Source organism: Podarcis cretensis, assembly GCF_951804945.1.
Source record: "Podarcis cretensis genome assembly, chromosome: 18".
NCBI classification, from domain to species: domain Eukaryota; kingdom Metazoa; phylum Chordata; class Lepidosauria; order Squamata; family Lacertidae; genus Podarcis; species Podarcis cretensis.
This window is the reverse complement of record NC_137188.1, coordinates 3,598,830-3,622,119: the sequence shown is the minus strand read 5'-3', so window position 1 is coordinate 3,622,119 and position 23,290 is coordinate 3,598,830. Positions and strand designations below refer to the sequence as shown.

At 49.4% G+C, this 23,290-nt stretch overlaps 1 protein-coding gene across 5 annotated transcripts in view; it reads left to right on the top strand.

The window, feature by feature from the left end:
* Window positions 1–23,259, top strand: part of DOT1L (DOT1 like histone lysine methyltransferase) — a 78,931-nt gene extending 55,672 nt beyond the window's left edge. The window contains exons 21-29 of one of the 5 annotated variants that reach the window (XM_079960414.1): window positions 419–542; window positions 2,295–2,441; window positions 5,353–5,482; window positions 6,510–7,138; window positions 9,033–9,154; window positions 11,622–11,686; window positions 12,434–13,402; window positions 14,618–15,274; window positions 17,125–23,259. In XM_079960414.1, coding sequence (XP_079816540.1) covers window positions 419–542; window positions 2,295–2,441; window positions 5,353–5,482; window positions 6,510–7,138; window positions 9,033–9,154; window positions 11,622–11,686; window positions 12,434–13,402; window positions 14,618–15,234 — 2,803 coding nt within the window. In that variant the 3' untranslated portion in view covers window positions 15,235–15,274; window positions 17,125–23,259. Of the gene's footprint in view, window positions 1–418; window positions 543–2,294; window positions 2,442–5,352; window positions 5,483–6,509; window positions 7,139–8,948; window positions 9,155–11,621; window positions 11,687–12,433; window positions 13,403–14,617; window positions 15,275–17,124 lie in introns of all 5 variants that reach the window. The other 4 variants (XM_079960413.1, XM_079960415.1, XM_079960416.1 and 1 more) reach the window with 4 other exon arrangements.
* The last annotated feature ends 31 nt before the right edge of the window (window positions 23,260–23,290 follow it).

Sequence of the window (23,290 nt, the reverse complement as noted above, 5' to 3'; positions counted from 1 at the left end):
TTTTGGTGCTGACCTTTAAAGCCCTAAATGGCCTCGGTCCAGTATACCTGAAGGAGCATCTCCACCCCCATCGTTCTGCCAGGACACTGAGGTCCAGCGCCGAGGGCCTTCTGGCAGTTCCCTCACTGCAAGAAGCCAAGTTACAGGGAACCAGGCAGAGGGCCTTCTTGGTAGTGGCGCCCGCCCTGTGGAACGCCCTCCCACCAGATGTCAAAGAGAAAAACAACTACCAGACTTTTAGAAGACATCTGAAGGCAGCCCTGTTTAGGGAAGCTTTTAATGTGACATTTTAATGTATTTTTAATATTTATTGTATTTTAATATTCTGTTGGAAGCCGTCCAGAGTGGCTGGGGAAACCCAGCCAAATGGGCAGGGTATAAATAATAAATAATTATTATTATTATTTCCTTTTGGCAGGACTGAGCACGTGAAAGAGAACGTCCTCACCTTTTCAAGCCCTGCGATGCCAAACGGCCTGAAGATGAGCCCTCAGGAACCCCAGCCCCCTTCTCCAGCAGCTTTGTCAGTAGCCAATGAGAAGGTAAGGAAGCCGCAAGGGGGGCGGTCCCTGAGCCTCCAGGCGCAGCTTCTATAAGGTTGACTTCCCGGGAGTATTCAACTGTGTGGTGTGTGGTGGTTTTTTTTTTTTGGGGGGGGGAACTGAGCTGTACCAAATGTTAAGTGAACCTTAGTCAATGCTAAGTGAACTATGGGTTGTTTCCATCGGAATATATATAATTACTAATGTGAAGATCCAAATTTGGAGCAAGTACTCTTTGGTGAGAGATTATTTTGATTATTTATTGAATTTATATACCATCCTATACCCGGAGGTCTCAGGGCAAGAACCCCAGTAGAGATTAAAAGTCACAAAATATACAGAAGAGTGAAGGGTGGAAATATAAGCTGTTAGACCTTTAAAATATGCCCTTCCAAAATTTCCCTCTTCCCCCAGCGTAGATGAAAAAGCCACAGGTTTGGTAAGTTAAAGATTGGTTTACTCACAAATGCTTCAAAGCTCCAGTTCATGTGCTTTTCCATACATTGGTCAGAAACATTGCACAGGCGTAGTAAAACTTAGCTTAGTTATAAAGCAGTCAAAGCTCCAAGATTATTGGTATAGGAACTCAAGAGTGGCTGGTGAGAGCCATGCGGTTGAGCTGGAGCAACCAGCTCATGCTTCATCACATACTGAGCTTCTCAGGTAGACTGGAGGTGGGGAAAACAATAGGCTTGAATTACCTGTTTCCTCCCAAGGTAAAGGAAGTGACATAGCTAAGCCTGGCAGGATAGATTGCTTTTTAGTATTAACCCCTTCATGCATCCATTAGACTTAAGCATGTTGGTTACTTGTGGCTGGTTATCCCACATATCCAACGCCGAGTAAGTTGTGGGCTGTATCCAATGCTAAGTAAATCTCCCTTCAGTGCAAGGATTTCTGCTTGTGCGAAGGGACTCTTCCCCCACCCCCTTTGTGCCCTCTAATTCAGTTCTGGGGTTTCCCCCAACCCTTTAGAGCAGATTTGAAGTAACTCCACAGGATGGAATTGGGGGGGGGGGTCCCATTGCACAAGAGGAAATCTCTGTGCCAACGGGAGACATTGGTCGGTTATGCTCAGAGCATACTGATGGGGAAATGCAGGTTGTGTCCCGAGCCAAAGAGGACCTGAAAAACCCACACCGCATAATAAAGTGCCCAGATTGAGAGTGCTGTATGTTAAAATACATTTTACACGACTCTGGAGGTTAGACTTGGGTCTGTTTGATGCAGCGTTTTCTCTCTTGCAGTGTCACAAGTAGTACGTGCCTGTTCTGTTGTCTGGTCTCAGTGGGGTGTGGAATGCATTTCTCTCCCCCCCCCCCCCCGGAACTGTCCCTTTCTTAAATGTGTCAGAAGCGCCAAGCGGCAATCAGCCCTGGTTTCCAAAGTCCGGCCTCAAACATTTGTGAATGGGGGAACCAAAACGACATTGCTGGCGCTTGTCTGTTTATCTTAGCAAAAACAGACACAGGTGTAATATTCCCCATTTCCAAGGCCGCCGTGGTTAAATGGACCCCTGTTTGTGACCGAAACGGCAAAGTGTGTGTGTTTGTGTGTATGTTGGCTGGCTGATGCAGTTGACCTCTTGTCCGTGTCTTTTTAAGAATATTTGTTGGGGTGGGGAATTGCTTGCAAGCGCTTCGTGCTCTCCTTCCGCTAAGCGTCCTTTTGAGAGCTTCTCGGCTCGGAAGGCGAAAGGGGGGGGGCGCGCTGCATTATTTTGGCCTTCTCTGCTTTTTTGTGTGTCTGCAGGCTTTGCGAGAGAGGACGTCCGCGAGTAACGGGGAGACCATCACCAGCCTTCCCATCAGCATTCCTTTGAGCACAGTGCAACCCAATAAACTCCCCGTTAGTATCCCCCTGGCCAGCGTAGTCCTACCTAGCCGTATTGAGAAGGTGGTGAGTAAGGGTGCTTTCCCCATCTCCTCCTCTTCCTCCTCCTCCTCCTCCTCCTCCTCACCCCTTGCTATAAAAAAGCAAATCTGATGAGCTCCCAACAGCATCTTTTAAGTTGCAAACCCTACGGATAGCTCCAGCTCTTAGCTGCTTTCGTCCTCTCTTCCCGCCCTACCCCTCTGGCATCTGAAAACCAGGAATCCGATGCAGCTGATTGATTGCTATGCGGTCGCAGACCCGTCGAAAACGGAATAGGAACGCTGAGGATCGTAATGTGCACTTCTTAGAAATAACAGCATGATGAAATGCAGGCGTGCTTATGGTACAATAGATGAAAGCGTGAGATACAACTTGGATTTGGGATTATCCTCTTAGAATCGTAGAACTGCAGAGTTGGAAGGGACCCTGAGGATCATCCAGTCCAGTCCAACCCCCCGCAATGCAGGAATATGAAGGTGCCCGATACGGGGATTGAACCTGCAACCTTGGCGTTATCAGCACCATGGTCTAACCAACTGAGCTATCCAGATGCTACAAAGTCTTTGAACACAGGAGAGGATCTTGGCTGCTAACTCGCTTATTGACTTGCTTGTCAATATTTATATCTATATATATTTTCCAGGTACAGTGGTGCCTCGCAAGACGAAATTAATCCGTTCCGCGAGTCTCTTCGTCTAGCGGTTTTTTCGTCTTGCGAAGCAAGCCCATTGACGGCTTAGCGGATTAGCGCTATTAGCGGCTTAGCGGATCAGCTGATAAGCGGCTTAGCGGCTTAGAAAAAGGGGGGGGAGGAAAAAAACCCCCGCAGGAACTCGCAAGACATTTTCGTCTTGCGAAGCAAGCCCATAGGGAAATTCGTTTTGCGAAGCGCCTCCAAAATGGAAAACCCTTTCGTCTAGCGGGTTTTCCGTCTTGCGAGGCATTCGTCTTGCGGGGCACCACTGTACTTTTCCTTTGACCTTTCCTCCTAAAGGAGCAAAGTAGCCTAGGATGGTCCTTTCTGTGCAGGTTGCACTCAAAGAAGTCATGACCCAAAGTTTTGACTCCTTGAGAACTCCCTCCCAGTATTACAGAAGGGAGAACAATTCATCAGATGCGTGGCACAGATTCCTGAGAAATTCCCTTCCCTTTTCTTACCCCAACCCCCTTCTTAAAAAACAAAAAATGCCACTCTGTTAGTCCTCATGGGTCCCAGAGAGCTGCCTCTGCGTTCTGCTCCCTGGCTTCATCTAGAACAGGGGTTCTCCAGCTGTTTCTTGGACTGCAATTCCCATCATCCCTGCCCATGGGTCCTACTAGCTAGGTTTGATGGGAGTTGTAGTAGTTCAAAAACAGCTGGAGACCCAAGTTTGGGAGACTACAGTTCCCATCATCCCTGACCACTGGTCTTTCTTAGCTAGGGATGATGGGAGCTGTAGTCCAACAAGTTTGGGAAACCCTGGTCTAGAGAGCAGAACACAGGGCTTGGAAGTGAAAGGAAGATCTGTGTGCCTTCCCCAACATTGTTGGACTCGTAACTCTCCTCATCTTGTCGCTGACCATTGGCCATGCTGGCTGATGGGAGTTGTGGTCCCTTGGCAGCCAGTCTTCCCCACCCTAATCTAAGAAGCTGAGTTTTTTGCTCCCAGGAGGGGATGCCTCTTCTAAATGGAGGTATTCCCTCCAATGGCAGTAGATTTTATTGTTTATAGCCAATGGCCATCACAATACAATATAAGCACAGATAACACAACTACAGAACAAAAAACATTACATGCACCAGACCAGAACAAATTGACAATGTCCAGAATTTTAACAGCTTTCCTTCTGGTCAGCATCCCTGGGGTTGGCATTTGCGCTGTCCAGAAAGGTTGCCCTTAATTTTCTTGACTCTGGTGCGAATGATGCCACCCTATAACGGATGCGCTTATCAAAATGCGCCAACAGCCATTTAATTTTCAAGTCGTCCAGTTGACCTTCTAAGGCAATCTGAAAAGGGAAGATAAATTTAGCTCTGGGTGAATCATAACAATGGACAATATAGAATGTAACGTGCAAGATCCTCAACAGGCCCTGATCCACATGTACAGAGGCTGTCCGTCTCCCAGCCAGATATTCAGTAGGCATCGTTTGAAATCTGAGCTGAGTGAAGGCATGTCTAACAGGGGGGCAGGGATGCATAATACATGGAGCAATGTGCCCCCCCCCGCCGCCGCCAAGAAGAGTTGGAGGCCGCCCAGAGCGGCTGGTGTGTTGGTGGCACACAAACATGGTACCCTCTAGAAAGTGGACCACAACTCCTATCCTTACTAACTTTGGCCACACTGCCTGGAGCTGAATGGAGTTGTGCGTCCAACAACCTCTGGAGGGCTGCAGGTTCACCGCCGTAGTTTGTACAGTGAAAAGTACCACGTTAAATTATGGTTGATAACAGCTCAGTCGGTGGAAGGTGATGGGTTCAATGGCCGCAGTCTCCAAGGCTTCAGTTGGCAGGAGGTGAGCAGTGGGATCACTGCAATCTCCCACTGCCATTGTTTCTTTTAAAAAAAATTGAAATGCAGACCCTTCCTATGTTTGGGATATGTGGGGTGCTGCTGCCAGTCAGAGCAGGAGCCACTGAGCTGAACTGGCCCATCCCTTGGGGTGAAAGCAGCTGCTTCAATTGGTGTTGATCAGCAGCGTCTCTCCTAACCCCTTTGGACGAGAATCCACGCGTGGCAGGGGGGCTGGATTAGATGACCCTTGGGGGTCCCTTCCAACTCTATGATTCTGTGACTAACGCTCTTTGCAGTCGCTTGCTTGCCTGCCCAGCGGTCCAGCCACTTTTAACAGGAGCAGCAGTCTAAAGTCTGTTTCCTCTGCAGAAGCTCAACCAACCCTTCTCTCTCTCTCTTTTCTCTCTCTCTCTTTCCCGTTTCCCCCCTCATCCCTCCAGAGAAGCACCCCCAGCCCCGTCCACCAGATCCGAGACTCCTTTTCGACACTTGAAAAACAATATGGTGCTAGTTCTCATAACGGCATTAGCAGTGCCGCCGGTGGAAAGATGCCACCTTTGGCTACCTCAGGTGAGTTGTTCCCCATCTCCCTTCTCAACCCCACCTTCCCCAATGGGGTGGACTTTAGCCCTTCCAGATGCCTAGGGATGTTAAAGCAGCTTTTTTGGTGTCTGCTGAAAATATTCCTGTTTAGACAAGCCTAGCCAGATTCTTAGAAATATGGGGTAATTTTAATCTCTCTTAGTATTTTTCTCTAAAAAATTTTTTTGATTTAGTTTCAAATATTTGCATACTTTACCATCAACAATAAGTTTCGTTTATCCATTGGCTCCCGATCACCCCTCCTCAATGTTCTGTGTTAATCCTTTGATGCTGCATATTTTACCTCCATATATATCTGCATCCTAAATTATTAGCCTTAACATCTTTCTGCCGTTGCTCATATTTCAAATCCTGATTGCGTTTTCATGCAATCGCAATACTTCTTCAGATATTCTACAAAAAGTTTTCCAGTCCTCAAGGAACGATTCATTTTGATCTTTAAATTTTTGTTACTAGCTTTGCCATCATTTTAATAAGCCATTCTTCCTTCTTTGAGACCTCATCCTCTTTCCATTTTTGAACATAAAACATTCTTCTTCCTGTCGTTGCATGCGTAAATAAATTAACCAACTTTTGTCTGCGCTTCAAATTTTTTATTTGTAAATTTAAAAAACATACCCCACAAAAACAAATGAATATAACATTTTCCAGTTAGCAGTCAATTAACACTGGACTTCCCCATTGTCCCTCCATGGTTTCCCCAAATTTTCAAATATTGCTGCATATTACAGTTATTCTGCTCCTTCTCTTCACCAGAATTTTCTCAAATACGATCTTAACTGCTGTTCTTATTCAGGGCCTACTTGTGTTTCAACATGTTTACAGCAGTTTTTTAAAATGATCTACGAATGTTTCCCAGTCCTCCTTAAAGTGTGTCTCACCCTGATATTTAATTTTACCTGCTAAACTTGCCAATTCGGCATAGTCCAACTCAATTGCAGCTGCCAAGAGATTAAACCAGCTTTTTTGGTATATATCTGTTTCAACCTCGCAGGTTTTTCTTACATGTCTGGCTCCATGGCGATCAACGGGGCGTTCCCAAGCAGCCCCGCCCCTCTGAACCCCACCATCGACCACGCGGCCCTGGAGGATGCCTCCAGCTCGGGGAGCCTGTTCAACTCGGTGGCGGGGTCACGGAGCTCCACCCCACAGCAGCCCTCATTCCTGGCCATGCCCTCCCGGGCCTCAGCCCAGAGCTCGCCCGCCCACCAGCACTCGGCCAGCCCCAGGCTCAACGGTGCCCCCCAGGGCCTGGCTGGCGTCCTGCAGTACGTGGACTCCCAGAAGGGACTGGCCGAGGGCAGCAGCGGCCCCAGGGGCGACCCGCAAGGGATGGAGCCAGCCTTCTCCGACCCCGAGAGCGAGGGGAAGAGGAGGTTCATCTTCACCATTTCACCTGCCACCGGGACCGTCAAGCACTGCCCCCCCAGCAAGCACAGCGCCCTCACGGCGAGCATCCGGGCAGAGTGCGGCCAGGACGGGAAGAAGCGCGGACGGAGGAAGCGCTCCTCCACGGGGGCACCGGGCACCAACTCCGGTGTGTCGCCCAAGCGCAAGCCGCTGCCTGCGGTGGCTGGGCTCTTCGCTCAGCCTTCGGGGTCTCCCCTCAATATCAACTCCATGGTGAGAACCAAGGTGGTTTGTTTGCTTGTTCGCCTGCCTGCTTGCTTGCTTGTTTCAGGTGATTTCAGATGGGTTGGTTTATGCAGCCACTAGCCTATGCAAGCCAGAGTCATTGAATCATAGAATTGGAAGAGGCCACAAGGGCCATCGAGTCCAACCCCCTGCCAAGCAGGAAACACCATCAGAGCACTCCTGACATATGGTTGTCAAGCCTCTGCTTAAAGACCTCCAAAGAAGGAGACTCCACCACACTCCTTGGCAGCAAATTCCACTGTCAAACAGCTCTTACTGCTGTCAGGAAGTTCTTCCTAATGTTTAGGTGGAATCTTTTTTCTTGTAGTTTGGAACCATTGCTCCGTGTCCGCTTCTCTGGAGCAGCAGAAAACAACCTTTCTCCCTCCTCTATGTGACATCCTTTTATATATTTGAACATGGCTATCATATCACCCCTTAACCTCCTCTTCTCCAGGCTAAACATGCCCAGCTCCCTTAGCCGTTCCTCATAAGGCATCGTTTCCAGGCCTTTGACCATTTTGGTTGCCCTCCTCTGGACACGTTCCAGTTTGTCGCCTCCAGGTGATCAGGCAGGGAGAGAGCGAGAGCCCTCTGCGGATTGGTGAGATCACCTCACCTGACAGGTGCCCACCTGATCGCTTCAGTCGGTGGAATTGGCCCTTCTGAGGGCGCCACATAATGCCTGTTCCACATCTGTAAGAACTCAGTTGGTTAGCTCTTTCACTTTGTAACTCCCTGCTTATTGATATCAGGCAGCACTGCCTTCAGTTTGCTCGTTTTGGTGCCTGCTAAAAACATTCCTGTTTAGGCAAATATACCCAGATGCTTAGAAAGGTCAGGTCATTTTAATCTCTTTTAGCATCTCTACTTCCCATGTTTTAAAGTCGGGTTGCGATTTCCCCCCTTGATTTTTACTGTTCTGTCTTTAGCAAACCGCTTTGAGGTGTTTCTTTTTCTTTTTTCGAATGAGGAGTGTGTAGATTTTTCAAAATCAGTAATAAATAAATTGTGCAATCCCCTTTCAGTGCGGACCTTTGCGGTTTGTGTTCGTATCTGCAAAAGCCCCATAAATATCAACCTGTAGCCCCTCATAGCTAGTGCAGTTAGGAGGCTCTATGAGTCTTTGATCCTATAATCTTCTCCTTTGCCCCAGACAGTGAAATGTTGGTCAGCAGAATATGTCACCTTTGAAGTAAAGCATTTGTCCTCCTCCCCTAGAACAGAGAAGCTGGACAAGCTTTTCTTCAGCTTTCCCTCTCCCTTCCCTGCCCGTTTCTCTTTTTGCTATGCTTAGATAGATAGATAGAATAGACAGACAAAAAAACAACAACACAAAACCAAAGTTACAAAACATAGGAATTATGCAGAAGCTGCAGTTTCTTTTAATATATGTCTATTAGTTTTTAAGAACATGGTATTTGTTTTCCAAACAAACAGGGAGCAGGAACTCTAGAAAAAAAAGAAAGCAACAAAACAGATCACGAATGCTAAATTTTGTGATTTGGTGGAGTGAAAGTGAGTTTTGTATTTCTGGATCTGATACAAATTTTTGCCGTGTCCCTTAAATGTAAATCTCTAAGGCCCAGGGGATGGTCACCTGTTAACCAGGTGCAAAAAGGTGCTCTGGGGGTCCTTTTTGGCTGCAGTTTGGTTGGGGTAGATAAACACTATAAATAGCAAGAAAATAAGAGCGCAAAACCTCCACGAAACACGCCGTAACGTTAGCAGCGCTTCTCCAATCCTTAAACGCTTCTCTTCTTCTTCTTCTTCTCCTTCTTCTGTCTTTCTTCCTCAGGTCAGTAACATTAACCAGCCTTTAGAAATAACAGCCATTTCTTCCCCTGAAAACTCCCTGAAGAACTCTCCTGTTCCCTACCAGGACAGCGACCAGCCCCCTGTGCTGAAAAAGGAGAAGCCCCTGACCCAGAGCAATGGCATCCATTACTCGCCGCTGACTTCTGACGAGGAGCAGGGCTCAGAGGATGACCACAACAGCACCAGGTGAGTGTGGACCTCGCCTTGTAGGGGAGAACACCCTTGCGGGGGCCCTGGTCTCGCATCAGAAAAACCTCAGTGCCTTAGGAAACTGCCTTCAAACGAATGAGGCTTGTTGGCCTCCCTGGCTCAGTACTTTAATAATTATTATTATCATCGTCAATTCTGCGCCCAGGGCAGCTGTCTACCAGCTCCATCTGGTACACAGGCTGAGACCCTACCTGCCCACAGACTGTCTTGCCAGAGTGGTGCATGCTCTAGTTATCTCCCGCTTGGACTACTGCAATGCACTCTATGTGGGGCTACCTTTGAAGGTGACCCGGAAACTACAACTAATCCAGAATGCGGCAGCTAGACTGGTGACTGGGGGCGGCGCCAAGGCCATATAGCACCGGTCTTGAAAGACCTACATTGGCCCCCAGTACTTTTCTGAGCACAAGTCAAAGTGTTGGTGCGGACCTTGAAAGCCCTAAACGGCCTTGGTCCAGTATACCTGAAGGAGCGTCTCCACCCCCATCGTTCTGCCCGGACATTGAGGTCCAGCGCCAAGGGCCTTCTGGCCGTTCCCTCACTGTGAGAAGCAAAGCTACAGGGAACCAGGCAGGGGGCCTTCTCGGTGGTGGCACCCGCCCTGTGGAACGCCCTCCCACCAGATGTCAAAGAGATAAACAACTACCTGACATTTAGAAGACATCTGAAGGCAGCCCTGTTCAGGGAAGTTTTTAATGTGTGACATTTTAATGTATTTTTAATCTTTGTTGGAAGTTGCCCGGAGTGGCTGGGGAAACCCAGCCAGATGGGCGGGGTACAAATAAATCATCATCATCATCATCATCATCATCATCATCATCATCATATACCCCACCCATCTGGCTGGATTTTCCCAAGCCTACACTGGCCAGCAGCTGCTCTCCAGGATTTTGGGAAGGGAGTCCGGAGGTTCGGATCCAACAACCAGGGTTCGGATCCTACAACTGAGAAGCATTGGGTTCTCTCATTGTGTCCTCTCTGTTCTGTGTTCCAAAGCTACCAAGTGTCTCTGATCTGCCTTGTTGGTGGCTTTTTCCTTCCCCCGTTTGGTCCTCAAGGCTTACATGGCAGGCGGGGATTTTTAACAGCCTAAATGAAAGGCTGTCGACCTCTGGCGATCTGCCAGCTCTGTTCAGGTGGTCCGCAGCATGTCCCCGTTAAAAATGCATCTTGATTTTTCAATTGTACTTTAATTGCTGCTTTTGTTTAACAACAACAACATTTATACCCACCTATCTGGCCTGGGTTTCCCCAGCCACTCTGGGTGGTTTCCAATACATATAAAAACATAATACAACGTCAAACATTAAAAATTTCCCAGTATCGCAATTTATAACAATAAAGACTTGCACACTTCAGGAACTCAATACCTTAAGCTTCTCCCCGTATGAACCAGGCCCTGTGTGTCCCCTCCCAGAGAGGTTTGGAAGGTGGCAACAAGAGAACAGGCCTTTTCTGGCTCCCTAATTGTGGGACGCTCTCCCCAGAGAGATTTGCCTGTTGCCATCACTACATGCCTTTAGGTGCCAGGCAGAAACATTCCTCTTTACCCAGGCCTATGGCTATTAAATAATCTGTGGCCTATGAAAGTGTGGGGGAGAGGACTGTTATTATAATGACTATTTTACTGTTAGGCTGTCTGTCAGTATAGTATGCTTTCTGTTACGTTTTTATCATTGATAAATGTTATTTATCACATTTACCACATTCTATAATGTGTTTTTAATGTTGTACAGCACCCTGGGATCTTTTGATAAAGGGTGGTGTATAAATTGAATAAATAATAATTAAAATAATAAATAAATAATGATGATTATGGCGGTGGTGATAAATTGTTACCCAACTCTTCACACTAAAGTTCCAGGGAGGGTTACAAAAATCAAAACACGTTAAAATCGATCTTGAACAACTTAATGATCCCAGAAATGATGCAGGTTCTACAACAGGCAGAGGCAAACTCAGCCCTCCAGATGTTTTGGGACTACAATTCCCATCATCCCTGACCACTGGTCCTGTTAGCTAGGGATGATGGGAGTTGTAGTCCCAAAACATCTGGAGGACTGAGTTTGCCTATGCCTATTCTAGAAATATGGAGCTCAGGTGTTAAAGGCCGGGGTGCAGTGGTGCATTCTCAGCATTTGTCCAAAGCTGTATAGCAAAAGTGCCAGACGTGCCTCTGAAAATACAATTTAAAAAATCTATCAGAGGGTATTTTAATTGCCAGGACAGGCAGAAGAATCATGTAAGCCTGGGTTTCCCTAACCACTAGGGATGACGGGAGTTGTAGCCCAAAAACAGTTGGAGACCGAAGTTTGGGAAACACTAATGTAAGCGGTCTACTAAAAGCGCAAGCAGTTTTCTCGTGACCCATGGGGTGGGGAGATTTTTGGGAACCCCTGGCTTAAGGTAAACAGCTTTTCTTTTCTTCTCCCTCCCTTCCTAGAATTGAGAGAAAAATCGCGACGATATCACTGGAAAGCAAATCTCCGCAGAAGTCGATGGAGAACAGTAAGTGTGGAGGCCGCTGGTGTGGGTCAGGGGGAAAAGCTGTTTGGGACTGCCTGCTTAGGGGGGTGGTGGGTGTTTGTAACAGGTACATATAAAATAAGTGCCGTTCCATACAGATTAGGTAACTGAGCACAAAAGCTGTCTTCACCTACAGAAAGAATATTAGCTATGTTTGATTGTCAAATGCCGTTCTAGATTCGCCAGGCTGGTCTTGAAAATGATGCTTCTTCTGTATATAATGAAGGAATGTCAAGGCATATCAAAAGTGTTGGGACGTTCTGCTTCCAGGGAGCCAGTGTGGTGTAGTGGTTAAGAGCGGTAGTCTCGTAATCTGGTGAACCGGGTTCGATTCCCTGCTCCTCCACATGCAGCTGCTGGGTGACCTTGGGCCAGTCACACTTCTCTGAAGTCTCTCAGCCCCACTCACCTCACAGAGTGTTTGTTGTCGGGGAGGAAGGGAAAGGAGAATGTTAGTCGCTTTGAGACTCCTTAGGGTAGTGATAAAGCGGGATATCAAATCCAAACTCTTCTTCTTCTTCCTTGGTTGCTATTTGGTGCTGACGGTGCTCTCTTTTGCTCCCCATCCGTCTCTGTCTCTTCTCCTATTGCCTCTCTCACTCCGGTTCCACTTGTCTGTCTGCGTCTCTTTGCCCCTTCCTCGCCCCATCCGCTTCTCCCTCTCTCGCCTATCTCCGTGTGTGTCTCTCTCTCTCACACACATTCCTTCCCCTCCTCCCCAAATCCCAGGCATGAGCTTAGCCGGGAGGAAGCAGGCCAGCGAAAACATGAACAGCAGCAAGTGGAAGTCGACCTTCTCTCCCATTTCTGACATCAACCTGACCAAAGCAGTGGACAGTCCTCTGCAGGCCCCGTCGCTGAGCCAGAACTCCCTTTTCACCTTCCGACCGCCCTCCGAGGACGGCTCGGGGGGCGACAACAAGGTCTCGGCCCACCCAAGGAAGCACGGGGCCTCGGCCGCCCTCGACGGGCTCGGCCAGACCATGAATGGATTTGCTTACAACAGCGGGCTGCCGGCCGACCTCGGTTTACATAGCTTTATTGACGGTGCTCCTCTCCCGCACAAGGCCACGGCGGACGTGGCCGCAGCGCTGGCGGGCAGCTCGCCCCTGAGCTTCCTGGCGCAGCGCAGCAAGGAGGGCGGCGGAGTCTCCGAGACGAACCCCTTCCTGAGCAAAAGGCAGCTGGAGAGCCTGGGAGCCCTCGCCAAAGGGGAAGACTCCAACTGGCCCGGCGGCCTCAAGGGCAAAGACCCCGGCGAGCTGAGCACCCGCCTGGGAGGTGCTTTGGACAAGTCCTCGGTGCTACACGGCAGCAAGGCCTGGAAGGGCAGGGAAAGGGAGGCCGTCGAGCTGAAGAACGGCCACAACCTCTTCATCGCTGCTGCCGCCACCGCCACCCCTCCGGGAGGCCTGCTCAACGGCAAAGGCCTGTCTGTGGCCCCCACGAGCAACTCTCCTTCCTCTGTGCCCTCCTCCTCCTCCTCCTCCATGGTGGCTCACCCGTTCTTGAACTCGCTAACCACTGGCTCGCAGTTCCCCCTGGGCCCTATGGTGACGAACTCTTCGGTACTGCAGTCCCTGTTCAGCTCCATGCCAGCCGCCAGTCTGGTTCACGTCTCGTCGGCTGCCACCCGACTGACCAACTCTCACACGATGGGCAGCTTCTCCCCCGGGGTGACAGGTGGAACAGTTGGAGGTAAGGCGGAGCTTTGGGGTTCTTCCTTCCCTGGGGGCACAGCTGAGAAGGGGGGGCTGGGACAGCCTTTTTCGTACCCTCTCTGCAGCCCCACTCCACAGTTAGGTGGGTTTTATTTCTTTATGCATCTTTATTGAAGTTATATACTGCCCCTTCATCAGGACACCCCAGGGCAGTTCATAGAGTAAAATACAAGACAAAACACCAGTAAATAATTAAAGCAAAACAGCAAAACACTACTCCCCTTCTCACAGATACATTTCAAAGGCTGCAGGGTATTTATCAGCCCAAGGACTGGTTGAAGAGGAATGTTTTTGCCTGGTGCCTAAAATTATATAATGAAGGCACCAGGCTCTCCCTGGGAAGAGCATTCCACAAGCGGGGAGCCACTGCAGAAAAGGCCCTGTTCTCGTGTTGCTAACTTCTAGACCTTTCATGGGACAGGCACCCAAAGAAGGGTCTTGGAGGATCTCAGGGTCCGGGTACGTTCATATGGAGAGAGGCGATCCTTGAGGTATTGCGGTCCTGAGCCGTTTAAGGCTTTATAGGTCGAAACCAGGTTTTCAAGCGCTCTTTTCTGGGAGATCCCCCACTCCACTTGTGCTGAGCTGTGTTCCACAAAGAAGGGGGGGCGGGCTGGGCATACACAGACCACCCTTGGCCTACCTGGTGCCTTCCCCAAATGTTGCCTGGTGTCTTCCCCCAGCCGGCAAGGGGAACCAAGAAGGAAACATGCCAGTTCCCCACAAACATGCGTGCCTGAAGGTCTCCTCCTCCTAAGAGCCTCTCTTTTTGGGAGAAGTCGTGTTTCCGGGGCAGAGTGGCTGCAGCAGCCTTGAGACTAGCTTGCTGTCGCCAAAAAGAGGGCCTTAGAAATGGGTGCGCTGTTGGGTCTCTGAGTTCAGCCAAAGTCCCTTCCCCTGGCGCATGAAAGGAGACAGGTAAGTGAGTAAGCCTCTACCCCGCTCAGCTTCTCCACCATCGCTGCTCATCGCTTGCCGCTGCGGCTGTCGTTCATTTTCTCCATGCTGCACATTTGTCTGTCAAGCTGCGGCTGCTGCGATCTTTTTTAAGTTTGCTTGCTTGCTTTAAAAAAAATAATTTATTTCCCCCCCGGTTGTGTTGCGTCACGTTGTCGTTGTTGTTTTTGCTTCTCTCGCTGTGAGCCGTGCCAAAGTTCCGCCTGCTGAGTTTGTTTCTTTCTCCTGTTTGCAGGTATTTTTAACCATGTGGTGCCTTCTGCCTCCTCCTCCTCCTCCTCCTCCTCCTCTGCTCCCTCGCCTTCCCTTCCGTCTTTCTCCTCCTCTTCCTCCTCCCTCCACTTTGGCAGCAGCGCTGTCTCCAGCTGTGCCGCCGCTGTGCTGAGCCTGAACCCTCTGCAGGTGGCTCCCGCCTCCCCATCGTTCCACTCGCCCCCGGCCCCGTCCGGCGAGACGCAGCACCTCGCGCGAACCCCGGCGCACCCGTCCCGGCGCACCCCGCCTCCCAACGTCTCCTTGCCTCCGCCCCCTCCCCTCCTCGCCTCCAGCAGCGACCCCGTCCTCCTGCAGGCCTTCTCCTCCCTTCCGGGCTCCGAGGCTTTCTTGCCGCCCCCGTCCTCCTCTTCCCCCGCTAACTCCACTTTGTCTATTAAGCTAGCTTCTCTCCAGCACAAATCCTCCCGCCCTTCCTTCACTGTCCACCACCCGCCTCTGCCCCGCTTGGCGCTAGCCCAGGCCGCGCCCGGGATCCCGCAGCCCAGCGCCGCTGCCTCCGCCGCGCCCGCTATGTGGGTCACGCTCGGCCTGCAGTCTCCTTACGCTTCGCACCTCCCTGGGGTTAAGCCGCGGTAATGGGCTCAGCTTGACCCTTTAAGTGTTCGTGCTCTGTAAGGTAAGGCTGGCCGGTAGGGCGGGTGGGGTGGGGCAGGCAGCTTCTTCGGAGGCATGGAGCCACATGTCTGTCCTTGCGGCTGTGTGTAAGCTTTGTCCTCTTGCAAGGTGGTTGTGGGGTGGGTGGCGGCTAATGGATTGAGGTTGAATCTGGGAGAAAGGGGTCGGGCAGCTGTGGGGGAATCCCTGGTCCTGAATGGGGTAACTGTGACCCTGAAGGACCAGGTGCACAGCCTGGGGGTCATTTTGGACTCACAGCTGTCCATGGAGGCACAGGTCAATTCTGTGTCCAGGGCGGCTGTCTACCAGCTCCCTCTGAGACCCTCCCTTCCTGCGCCCTGCCTTGCCAGAGTGGCGCATGCCCTGCTTGGACTATTGCCATGCACTCTCCGTGGGGCTACTTTTGAGGGTGACTCGGAAAATAAAGAATGTGGCAGCTAGACTGGTAACTGGTACCATATAACACCAGTCCTGCAAGACCTACATTGGCTCCCAGTACGTTTCCAAGAACAAACCAAAGTGTTGGTGCTGACCTGGAAAGCCCTAAACGGCCTCAAAGGCCCAGTAGACCTGAAGGAGCGTCTCCACCCCCATCACTCAGCCCAGACACTGAGGTCCAGCTCTGAGGGTCTTCTGGCAGTTCCCTCCCTGCGAGAAGTGAGGTTGCAGGGAATCAGGCAGAGAGCCTTCTTGGTAACATTTGGAAGACAGGCAGCCCTGTATCAGGAGGTTTTTTTAATATATATTATTTTTATTCACTTTTTCCAATACAAAATTTATACAATTCATACATCTTTTTTATATCCGTTCTCTTTTTGTATCAGGAGGTTTTTAATGTTTGATTTACTGTGTTTTGATTTGATGGAAGCTGCCCAGAGTGGCTGCGGTGACCTGATCAGATGGGCAGTATATAAATAATGTTGTTGTTCCTCATGGCCCTTTTCACTACCTTCCTTGGGGTGGTGGTCGTCAGCAGTGCAGCTTCTGCCCTCGCATGCAGAATGGCGTCTCCGGACGGGGCTGGGAGAGGCTCCTATACTGGAGGGCTGCAGCTGCCAGCCAGTGTAGACATTACTGAACTGGTTGGACCAGTGGCCTCACTCATCATAAAGCAGTTTCTTGACTAAATTTTTATTACCAGGCAGATGGCATCATGCCTGGACCTGAAAAATTACTGTATTTTTTGCTCTATAAGGCTCACTTTTTCCCTCCTAAAAAGGGGAAATGTGTGTGCGTCTTATGGAGCGAATGCAGACTGCGCAGCTATCCCAGAAGCCAGAACAGCAAGAGGGATTGCTGCTTTCACTGCGCAGCGATCCCTCTTGCTGTTCTGGCTTCTGAGATTCAGAATATTTTTTCCCTTGTTTTCCTTCTCCAAAAACTAGGTGCGTCTTGTGGTCTGGTGCGTCTTATAGGGCGAAAAATACGGTAATAACTGGCGATGACTTGCAATAACTGGAACCTGAATTTGGAGGGTCGAGGAAAAGAGAGGCCTCGTTTGCCCACAAAGAAATAAAACTCCTTATCATTATTCTTGTATTCATATCCCACCTTTTCCTCCCAAGAGCTCAAGCTTGCAAGGCCAGTGGTCAGGGATGATGGGAATTGTAGTCAAAAACAGCCAGAGACCCAAGTTTGGGAAACAGCACTATGCCACACTGGCTCTGTCTTGCAGGTCAAGCAAGGTGAGAATTCTGAGGGCCAGGTAGTGGCTCTGGAGGGCCGCACTGGGTCAAACCTCCCCAACCCTGCCCGCGCCATCCTTGATTTCCTGGTTTCGTGAACTGTCCATAATCCGCTGTCTTAAAGTGTGCTTCTCCTCCTCTTTCCCTCCCTCTCCTGTTCCCACAGGTAACTAAGGACCTTCTACCTCAACCCCCACGTGACCTATGCAAGGCCAACCTGGACCAACGCCTCTCCACTTCCACTTGAAGGTGCTGCCCTCAACCGCTGTAGAGAGGGGCTTCTGCTCCTCCACTCCCCCTCCTCCCCAACTCTCTATACTACTGGACACACGCAGGAAAACCAGACGAGGAAAGAGACAGGCAAACAGAACGGAACCCTTGAGTCCTAAGCCTAAAAGCCGGAAGAAAATGCTACTGTGAAATCTTAAGTGTATGTGTGTGTGTGTGTGTATATATATATATATATGTATATTATATTATATAATATATATGTATATGTATATCTCTTTCTTTCTAGATATATTCAAACTGCAGAAGGCGACAACGGCCTCCGATTTGTATTGTTGATATAGTTTAGATATTTATATATTTTTTAAAGTTTGAGAACACGTGTTTTCACAAAAGGCAAACCCCCCCCCCCCCCGCTCTTGTGTGTGTTCGTTCCACGTAAAGTCTTGGGACTGGGGGGAAAAAACACGCCGGGGAAGGGGGAGGGGGGAAAAGAAGAGGACTTTTAACAAACAAAATACTGCTAATAACAAAAGGACTGTCCAACACAAGCGGAGACACATCCAAAAAGTTCTCTTGGTGCTATCCATGCCCGACAGACGTGTGCCTCTCCGGGCCGCGCTCCCCTGTGGTGCTTTCGTTTTTGTGTTTTTTTGCGGGGTGCAGAGGCCTGGTTGTTTGTGTGTTTGGGGGGGTGACCAATACTAAGCCACGTTCCTACATAGAGTGAGTCTGACTCTTCTTAACTTATTCCACCCGCTCCCACCCGAAGTCTGGTCCACGTCATCGTCCGTGTCTCTTCTGCTCTGTAGTGAAGCCAGTGAAATGAGGAATCCAGGGCTTGTCCTCCTCAGAGCTGGCCCCTTAGAAGCAACCTTGGTTGGCCGTTGGGCAGTAGCTGGCGTTGGGCAGGGGCCAGAGGTGAATGGAGCCAGTCGTTTTGCACGGGCGTCTGGCTATCTGCCTCCCCCCATGCTGTAGATCTGACCACCAATGTCATGTAATGCTTATTTGAAGGTGGGGGTGCGGCCATCGCATTCCCCTCCTGGCTTCCCAGCAGAATTCTGATATGGTGCTCATGGGGGATAAAACATAGCCTCTCCCACCCCAGAAACAGACACCCCCAGGTGCGTTTCCGAAGCGAGGGGAAGGGGATTCCTCTGCCTTAACTGTGAAACCCAAAAGGGTCGTGTTCGGAGTTCAAGGTGGGGTGGGGTGGGGACCCTGACCCACTGGCTTCTGGGGTGGGTGGCGATGAAAGCAAACCCCCCCCCCTTCCCGGCGGAATGGCTCCCGCCAGGCAGCCAAGCCCTGGCAGGCATTTTCTCACGCCACAGGCAGCTTCACCGGTATTTTGGGACTCCGCCTCAGGCTTGGGCACCCTTCTTGCCCGGGTCCAGGCTTTGTAGTCTTCTAGGTTTTCTTTGAAACAAAAAACCATTGCTTACAATTTCCTAATCATGCCATCTTTGGGGGCTCTGCCTTGCCCTCGGTGAGGAGCTCTCCCGGTTTGTCCTCCCCTCGAAGGCAGCAGATTGGGTCCCCGGCTGTCTAGCTCGTTGCTTTGTTCCTTGGAAGAAGCAAGGATGCTCATCATCCTTGCCCGGTGCTCTTCCCTTCCTGTTTGTGTCCGTCTCCCGTTCTTGGAATATTTCCCCAGGGTTTATTTGTTGTGGGAGACAATGGCCACGCAGAGACATCCCACTGGTGTCGCTGGCCAGGCTGCTTGCACTGGAAAACTTGAGAAAGCAGGCCGCCCAGTCTTGCGCTGGGCCTGCTGCCAACTCTCTTTCTCGGGGTTCTAGCATCCTTTTCGTGTGTTGTCGGCGGCAAGATTTTTTGATACTTGATCAAGACACGCAGCTTTGTACGTTCCATCAGAGACACGTCCGCTCATTGCTTCTGTCCTTGTTGCTTCTCAGTGGGTTGTGTTTTAAAAATGTGATTTCACACCCCTCCATCAGAGATAAAACTCACACACACACACGTGCATACTGAAATCAAACTTAACTTGTTTTGTATCTCGCCTGACAACACTGGTGCTTTGCTGATTTTTTTATAACAATAAATTGTGACTTGGGTGATCAGTGCATAGGAATAATTCTTACGTTTTTTTAAAGGCAGACAGCTTTCTGGGAATGGTGAGATGTGGGGGGTGGGAATATATATGTTTAAAAACACATACACGCTCATATGCTTTCTGCTAATTTTTTATCAGGTTTTATCAGGTCCATAGTGTAATTGGAAGCAGGAGACAAATAACAGTTTTGTTTCCTCCGGTGTGCCTAAAATCAGGGAGGAAATGGCAAGGGCATGAGGATAAGAAAGTCTGTCATTCTTGCTCCCCTCAATACCACAGCAGTCCCTAAAGTCTCACGTTTGCCTTCCTTACTTCCAAGATCCATCTTACAGCTTTTATAAGATAGTCTCTTGCTGTTGCTTTTCCCTGAATCTGTCTTGCTCTCTCTCCCTCCCCTTTGCAAATGTCTTGGAGCAAACAGCTGACTTCTCATGAAGACTTTTCACCATTCTGCTTATTTTCCCTTGCCCCTGTTGGTCTGCTCAGCATCGGCAGAGAGCCGGAACTTCCCCCTTTCCAGGTTTCTTAAAACTCTCATTGCAAGCTGAATGAATTCCTTTTGGCTCCGGTTCCCCCGCCCCAGAAGGAACAGGGAGGATGCAGCTCATTACTCTGGCAACCCTTTTTTTCTTTCCACTGCGCAGGACCAGCACGGAAATAACCCCCTAATGAATGTGGACTGGCTGCCAAAGCCCTTTATCTTGCTTGGCTAAATCTCCGCTGCCTTCTGTCGCGTCCCTGGCCAGGTTTCCAGCAGCACTCCCTGCTTCTCTTTCTTGCCCTCCTTCCACACTCGGGTATCTTTCCCCTGCAGGCCCACGATGCCTGCAAATTTCCACTTTGGGGGAAAGTGTGGATACAGTTTGCTCTTTCTTTCCCTTTCCCTCCCTTGACTTTAGACTTAGCTTGCTGTTCTTTAAAAAATAAAATAAAAATCCCACTTGAAGGCCTCGTTCTTACAAGTCTTTTCCAGTCAGCTGCAAATCTTTTCCTAGGTCTGAAACTAAAACGGATTTCAGCTTGTTCACCTTCCGCCCTGTGTTAAATTCGTAGGGTGCGAATTTCTCATAGCTGACACAGGAACCATGACTTGCTGCGCTTGAGTTGAGCTCTCTCCAGCAACCGCGTTCTCTCCCCCTCTTAAAAGAAATTCCTCCATCTCCCCATAACCCGTCTTCTCATCTTCAGTACGTTGATCTTCCGTTCGGAATATAGTCTTTAAAATGCCGGACTGCTATATCCATAGCAGTCTTGAGCCAAGCAGGTAATAGGGCAGTGGGCCCTTCTCCTCTGACCAGCCCAGGGTTTTGATTTTAGAAAAGCACAGGAGAGCTGGCCAAAGATACAGAGACCGAGCTGCCTGTTTTTAACTAACCAGGCGGTTCAGACTTCGGGCAGTAGGTCCTGGGTCCACATCTGAAGTCTGCATTACCCAACCCCTCGAGGACTCAGCTAGGTTTCTTGCTGGTGCTGTCTTGTTTGCAAGAACTCCACGCCGAAACACAAATCCACTTGGGTGATCCATTCGGCCGCTGGGGCGGGACTCCCCGCCTCTGGAAAGATCACCCCCAAAGGACAATTGTCATATTTGCCCCTGCTGCTTCTGGTACAGAGATGGAATCTCAGGGGCTCCCCAGTCAACAACCCCCCAGGGCCGTGCATTGAAATCGAAACCCACACCACTTTGTCTTGTGATGCCGTTCTTGGGAGAAGCTTGTAGTGAGCTGTTGGGACGTTCCCTGCCTTGTTTTAATTTATTTATTTTTCTGAGTGGGATTTTCTGCTGCTGCTGCTGCTTCCCTTCATTGGTGCTAGATACTAAACAAAACCCTAAGGTGCTTGGCCGGGTTCTTTTTTATCGCCCCCCCCCCGGGGGGGGCATTCCTTTCACCCAGCCGACCTGGCAATGACAGGCCACAAGGAAAGGAGGAAGGCTGGGTATTCTGTTTTATTCTTTGCCAGTAAAACCTGCTTTAAGATGCTTTTACTTTGCCCGCAAGCACACAGAGATTATGTTAAGTTGTGTAAGGGGCATAGAGGGAACCCGTCTTCTAACTTTATTTTTCAGGAGGGCAGAGTATTAGTTCAGCAGCAAACCTCTCTAAAGGCTTGACCCTGTTTCTGGTGCAGAATATGGTGCTATTTGGGTGTCTTTGTGTTTCCCTAAGCCATCAGGGCTCCACCTTATCTGAGGTTAACCTAAACCAGCCTCTGCCATTTTGGGGCCCCTCCCTCGGCAGTCCAAAGCAATCTTGGAGGGGCATCACAATGGCAAACGGACTCTGCAGACCACAGGACGATGTCCTCATTTTCGCAGCTAACCTCTTCCATTCCATTTCCAAACACAACCTTTCTCCTAAACCGCTGGGCATGAGAACTCGTAGAGGTCTAGAGTGCTTGGCTTTGAAATCTTAAGAGCGATGCCTGCGGCATGAGCTTGGACAACACCCTTTTTTTTTGCGGGGAGCGCACACCCTCGCAGAAACTGAAACGCACACCCTGTGCTTTTCTGCTTCTCTCTCTCTCCTCCCCCCGGCAAACCCCTTCTTTGCAACTTGGATAAAGTGGTGAAGAAACTGGGATTTGTTGCAAATGACGGTGTGTCCTCACAAATTGGGTTTGGTTTGAGATGGTGTGCGTACTCTTTGTGAAAGCGTGCAGGTCATTGCAACAGTGATGGTGGGATTTGTTTGCACCCAGTGGAGTCGCTTGGTTTTTAAAAGTTGTAGAATTGCTTCAAAGTCAGGGCAGGGCGGGGGACTTCTGGGGTTGGGTGTTTCCCCCCACCCTCCCAGAAACAGACCCACAGGGGGGAAAGTAGCCTTTTGCAGGGTGAAAACTACTTTTCGATCAGTCTGACAGACACACTGTAGTAGATTGCAGTCCATTAAGCAGGCTGCCACAGTCTCCTGTGAAGTTTGAAATCAGCCTTGCCGGATATCTTAATATCCAACAAGAACTTCCATAGAAACTGGCTTGCTTGTCTGTGTTTAACTAGCATAGGAATTTGTGGTACTCTGAAAGAAAGGTGCGTGCTGGGGAGTCGATAGCAAGCATCCCATTTGCAAAATACCTTTTGTCTCGCTGTTTTTGCAAATCTGGTTCAAAACAGGTCTTCCTCCCTGCAGGTATTGTCTGCAGCCCTTCATAATTTTGGATTTCCTCACCCACATGCACATTGGAACCTTAAAAACCAACACCTTACCCCCCCCCTTTTCTAGCCTTGATGGGATGGAGATCTATTTAAAAAAAAAAAATAGGAAGGAGAAATGTGGGGTAGATCAGCTCCTTCTTTCAGTGCTTTGCGTTTTTTGAGCCTTTGGAGAAACGTGCTTTGCAGAAACAGCCCTTGGGGGGCTGGTTAAGGAATTTTCTGGTTCCTCCCCCCTCCACAATGAACTGAGGCTTTGCCTTGCCGAAACAGGGAGTTTGGATGTGGGCGGGGGGGGGGGGGTGCGTATTCAGTCAGTGATGGAAATTGCTGTTTCTCAGGAATTAAATCTGTAAAATGTAAAATAAAAGGAACCCGTTTGTAAATGGATTGAAGGGAGTACCCACATTCTTAGAGGTGGGATGTTCTTTCCCAGCAACTAGGAACTTGATTTGTATACATTAGCCCATGAAAATGAATTCTATTTAAATTTCAGTCTTTCATCCGATGTATCTTGGGGTTGGTTTGTTCGTTTTTTTGGCTTTGTTTTTGAGACTTTGCTCCATGAAATCTCGATCTGTCATTCTTCCATAGATCCATATGAACTGCTTCTGGCGTTGTGTATATATGTATGTAATAATCTTTTATCTATATATTTCAGCCCCTTCCATTCCTTCCGATTCTCTGCACTGCAAAAAAAAAAAAAGTTTTATCTTTCTGTTCTAACTTCCACTTCAGATCTCCCCCCGCACTTCACCCCGATTTGTAATTGAAAAAAAAAGAAAATGGCTTTGAAGTTTGTCTTTATATTAAAAAAAATGTATGTATTTTAATACACTGTATACCCTTGTGGTGCTTCTATCCTTTCTGAAG